The sequence below is a fragment of the Salvelinus fontinalis genome, chromosome 6, assembly GCF_029448725.1.
Source record: "Salvelinus fontinalis isolate EN_2023a chromosome 6, ASM2944872v1, whole genome shotgun sequence".
NCBI lineage: Eukaryota > Metazoa > Chordata > Actinopteri > Salmoniformes > Salmonidae > Salvelinus > Salvelinus fontinalis.
The window spans coordinates 29650632-29655922 of record NC_074670.1 but is presented as its reverse complement, the minus strand read 5'-3'; the positions used below and the strand labels follow the sequence as shown (position 1 = coordinate 29655922).

Here is a 5291-nt window from a genome sequence, read left to right as displayed (position 1 = left end):
TCTGCCAAAACAGTTACAGTCACTCATCCTTTTAGATAACATGAAACAGTTTAGTTTATACTAAACTAAGAGCAGTTAGTATCATGTCCAGCAGAAAGCAGGAATCTCAGGCCATAAAAGGGCATGTGTCTCATAGAGATGATGTCATCAGAACAGCCATGCGTACTCGGTCTCCCCTTTCAGTTAGAGAGAGAGAGAGAGAGAGAGAGAGAGAGAGAGAAAGATAGAGAGAGAGACTGTGTGAGAGAGAGAGAGCGAAAGAGAGAGAGAGTGAAAGAGAGAGCCTGTGTGTTACAGAGGGATACAGAGAAGGAAGATATTGTGTGTGTGTGTGGCCAAGGAAAAGGCAGGGTGTGTAAGAGTGAGAGAGGATAGAAGCAAAAGGTTTGAGAAAGACTAGTTTACTAGAGGGAGAGGTGTCAGCAAGAGGAATAAAGGGTACAAAGAAAAATAGGAATACAGAAAGGGAGAGGGAGAGAGGGACAGAAACAAAAGTCATAGCAGCTGCTTCAGACCATCAGAGAACTGAGCCAAAGAGAACAGGAGAGAGTTTCTGCGCCATGGGCAAATCAGGTAAGACTACATGAGATTTAATTGTGTGTGTGTGTGTGTGTGTGTGTGTGTGTGTGTGTGTGTGTGTGTGTGTGTGTGTGTGTGTGTGTGTGTGTGTGTGTGTGTGTGTGTGTGTGTGTGTGTGTGTGTGTGTGTGTGTGTGTGTGTGTGTGTGTGTGTGTGTGTGTGTGATTACAAAAGAGGCTTAGCTCTCAGTTTGTGCCAATGGGCTGTTATCATGCAACAGGAAAAAGGGGTGGATTTTAAAAAGCTGTACATCTTTATTTGACATGGTCTTGTAACGCCTATGCGCTAGGTCAGTTTCTTCTCTTCTGTGGTAAAGATGAAACCACTATTGAGAGTATCAGGAATAGCTGTGCTAGTAGGGGAATTCTCTATTTGCAAACTGTGTCTGGTTATGTGAGTGTGTGTGTGTTTTGATATCGATTGACAACATTTTAGGGGCCAGTTTCCAGAACAACATTATTCTCCATTGAAAGTGGTATTTCGTTTAGGAATAAGCTAAGTCTGGGTCAAGGATCCAGCCCCAAGGACTGCAACCACTGATCCATCACAAGACCGTAACAGACTGTGTATTTCGCTACACCCGCAATAACATCTGCTAAATATGTGTATTTAGCAAATAAAATTGTGTGTGTGTGAGAATCGCCTCATTGTGTGAATGCCAGAGAGAATGGAGATGCGCGAGTAGGGCTGTGATTGGCACCAGGGGGGAGAGGGGGAGAGGGAGGATGTGTCCCCCATTCATTCATACCCTGGTTTTGTCTGTCTAGTAGTATATAGACTCAGTCAAGCCTGGGAACAGCCATTTGTATGGGGCTTACTGGAGATTTACTACTGTCTGATTATCTGCAGCCTACCATTTTATTGAGTTGTATTAATGATTTGACAGTTTGATTGTATATTATAGTGAAAACAAGGGAAACAATAGACACTTATCCTTCAGTTTTTTCATGTCATCTTGTTTTATGTGATTCTCTCAGCTTCTAAGCAGTTTTCGGAGGAGGTGTTGCAGAGTCATAACGAGTATCGTAGGAAGCACCAGGCGCCCCCTCTGAAGCTGTGCAGCAAGCTGAGTAGAGATGCCACCAGGTGGGTCACACACACATTGGGCCCACCCCACATACACTTATCTATCTCCTCCACCCACCACCACCTTTATCAGAAACATGGCCAACTACACCCAAACCCTTACTTCCTTCCACTTCACCCATATATCAGCTGTCTTTATCTAACTATTACCACAACTATCTCCACCCTGTAGGTATGCTGAGTCTCTGGCCAGCACACGGATCCTGAAGCACAGTGTTGAGTCCAGTAGGGGGAGCTGTGGCGAGAACCTGGCCTGGGCCTCCTATGACCAACCAGGTACACACACTCTAACCCACTGACTCCTAATGCTATGATCAACCACAAACATTGACATAGCCTGCATATGTGTAGTTATGGAAATGAGGACAGATACATTATTCACTGTGTACGGTACAGATAGTAACATTAAAGAGAGCGATCCAGAGTCTCTGTAGGGTTTAGTTAGGTCTAAGCTATAGACTATCCTGTCCAGTGGCTGCCCAGGCAGGATCAGCTGGGGTCCATTTCCCTGCTCTGTGTTCGGAGTGTGTTTCAGCAACAAGACCATGACTCAGAGCACAAATATGTCTGTGCACTGACCTGACAGTCTGCTGTGATTCATAAACAGTCTCCTATTGATACATACTATCACTGGGTCATGCTCAGTTCATCTCTCTCTGGACTTCTCCTCTGAAACTGGGGTTCTCAAACCTCTCCGTGTTCTTCTGACCCACCTAAATCTTTGGCAGCTTTTAGAGGGTTAGCACTGTTGCCTTGGAAAGCTGCCATCTTGGATAATATTTCCTTGCCACTGTCAGCTCTGTGGGTTTTGGCCCGAGTTGCTGTTAAACAATAGTGACAAAGGCAACAAACAAGTATAATATTATGTGATAACTTGCAACCTTTGTCCTCTCTGTGTATAGGGAAGGATGTGGCCGACCGCTGGTATGACGAGGTAAAAGAATACAACTTCAACCGCCCCGGCTTCTCCTCTGGCACAGGTGAGACGCGCGCACACACTCACACACACACACACACACACACACACTCTGATTCGGTGTAGTGCTGCATGCCACAGTGTTGTGTTCACCCAGGCTGGGTTCAGGGTTGGACTGTGTGTTTTCTGTTCTATAAACGTGACATTACCGTTCTGTGACTGTGTAGATCTGGGACTCAGCTCACAAACATGCATGGAACACTGCTGCCTGTGGGACAATCACAGTTCTTTATAGTCATTCCTGTTCCCTCCCTGAAGCTTCCTGCTCAGTGTGACCGACCCTGCAGCGTCAGGATCACTCCTATCAACTTATGTGCTGCTGATAGATAAAGGAGGAGAGGAAAGACAGAGGGGGAGAGATGGGAGTGTGCAATAGAGGGGAAAGAGTGTATATGTAGGGGACGATAGAGGGTGGGAAGAGATGAACATAGGGTTGTGTAACTGTATATATTTAGAGGAGCAGTGCTGCAGACGGCTTCCTTCAGTGAATGTGTTTAGCTTGTCTCTCTCTCTCTCTCTCTCTCTCTCTAACCAGGTCATTTCACAGCAATGGTGTGGAAGGGCAGTAAGAAGCTGGGTGTGGGGAAGGCCAGTGCGCCAGATGGCTCGTCATTTGTGGTAGCCAGGTACTTTCCAGCAGGGAACATCACCAACCAGGGACACTTTGACAACAACGTCCTGCCGCCCAAGGACTGAGGAACATACTGACCCATCACCCCCATCCCCCAGGAGCTGACCATCCAAAAGACATTTGCACTTTGACTTGTGTCCTTGACTTTATATACAGTGGCAAGAAAAAGTATGTGAACCCTTTGGAATTACCTGGATTTCTGCATAAATTGGTCAACAAATTTGATCTGATCTTCATCTAAGTCACAACAACAGACAAACACAGTGTGGTTAAACTAATAACACACACATTATTGTAATTTTCTTGTCTATGTTGAATACATCATTTAAACATTCACAGTGGACGTTGAAAAAAGTATGTGAACCCCTAGGCTAATGGCTTCTCCAAAAGCTAATTGGAGTCAGGAGTCAGCTAACCTGGAGTCCAATCAATGAGACGAGATTGGAGGTGTTGGTTAGAGCTGCCTTTTCCTATAAAAAACCCTCACTAAATTTGAGTTTGCTATTTACAAGAAGCATTGCCTGATATGAACCATGCCTCGAACAAAAGAGATCTCAGATTAAGAATTGTTGACTTGCATAAAGCTGGAAAGGGTTACAAAAGTATCTCTAAAAGCCTCGATGTTCATCAGTCCACGGTAAGACAAATTGTCTATAAATGGAGAAAGTTCAGCACTGTTGCTACTCTCCCTAGGAGTGGTCGTCCTGCAAAGATGACTGCTAGAGCACAGCACAGAATGCTCAATGAGGTTAAGAAGAATCCTAGAGTGTCAGCTAAAGACGTACATAAATCTCTGTAACATAATAACATCTCTGTTAACGAGTCTACGATAGTAAAACACTAAACAAGAATGGTGTTCATAGGAGAACACCACGGAAGAAGCCACTGCTGTCCAAAAATACATTGCTGCATATCTGAAGTTCTCAAAAGTGCACCTGGATGTTCCAAAATTTTCTGTGGACAGATGAAACTATAGTTGAGTTGTTTGGAAGGAAGACACAACACTATGTTTGGAGAAAAAAAGGCACAGCACACCAGCATCAAAACCTCATCCCAACTGTAAAGTATGGTGGAGGGAGCATCATGGTTTGGGGCTGCTTTGCTGCCTCAGTGCCTGGACAGCTTGATATCATCGACGGAAAAATGAAGTCCTAAGTTTATCAAGACATTTTGCAGGAGAATGTTAGGCTATCTGTCTGCCAATTGAAGCTCAATAGAAGTTGGGTGATGCAACAGGACAACGACCCAAAACACAGACGTAAATCAACATGAATGGCTTCAACAGAAGAAAATACGCCTTCTGGAGTGGCCCAGTCAGAGTCCTGACCTCAACCCGATTGAGATGCTGTGGCATGACCTCGAGAGCAGTTCACACCAGACATCCCAAGAATATTGTTGAAGTGAAACAGTTTTGTAAAAAGGAATGGTCCAAAATTCCTCCTGACCATTGTGCAGGTCTGAACCGCAACTACAGAAAACGTTTGGTTGAGGTTATTGTTGCCAAAGGAGGGTCAACCAGTTATTAAATCCAAGGGTTCTCATACTTTTTACACCCTGAACTGTGAATGTTTACACGGTGTGTTCAATAAAGACATGAAAATGTACAATTGTCTGTGTGTTATTAGTTTAAGCAGACTGTTTGCGTATTGTTGTGACCTAGATGAAGATCAGATCAAATGTTATGACCAAAAAATCCAGGTAATTCCAAAGGGTTCACATACTTTTTCTTGTCACTGTATGTGTGCCTGTGTGTCTGTGTGTGTGTGTGTGTGTGTGTGTGTGTGTGTGTGTGTGTGTGTGTGTGTGTGTGTGTGTGTGTGTGTGTGTGTGTGTGTGTGTGTGTGTGTATGACAAAACCACTGTGACTAACAAATGCATAAAATGTATATATATATATGCACACCATTGACCAAACCCAGACCATACCAGCTGTGCCTTCTGGAGGTGTACCGGCCACCCAACTGCGTTTCGACCTACTCATTCCATTGTTAGTGGGGATAGAGATTCACCTGTGATGTT

The 5291-nt window shown here is 44.5% G+C and overlaps 1 protein-coding gene across 1 annotated transcript; it reads left to right on the top strand.

The window, feature by feature from the left end:
- Positions 1-222: 222 nt before the first annotated feature.
- On the top strand, positions 223-4879 carry LOC129857593 (Golgi-associated plant pathogenesis-related protein 1-like). The gene is made up of 5 exons (XM_055926018.1): positions 223-573; positions 1557-1665; positions 1838-1941; positions 2568-2645; positions 3177-4879. The coding sequence occupies exons 1-5, from the start codon at positions 561-563 to the stop codon at positions 3335-3337; spliced, it is 465 nt and encodes a 154-aa protein (XP_055781993.1). The 5' UTR covers positions 223-560; the 3' UTR covers positions 3338-4879.
- The last annotated feature ends 412 nt before the right edge of the window (positions 4880-5291 follow it).

What these genes read in the sequence shown, in the direction of transcription:
- LOC129857593 (XM_055926018.1), top strand. An exon ending in CTGAGTAGAGATGCCACCAG is followed by an intron (nt 1,666 to 1,837) that starts GTGGGTCACACA and finishes TCCACCCTGTAG; the next exon opens with GTATGCTGAGTCTCTGGCCA. An exon ending in GGCCTCCTATGACCAACCAG is followed by an intron (nt 1,942 to 2,567) that starts GTACACACACTC and finishes CTCTGTGTATAG; the next exon opens with GGAAGGATGTGGCCGACCGC.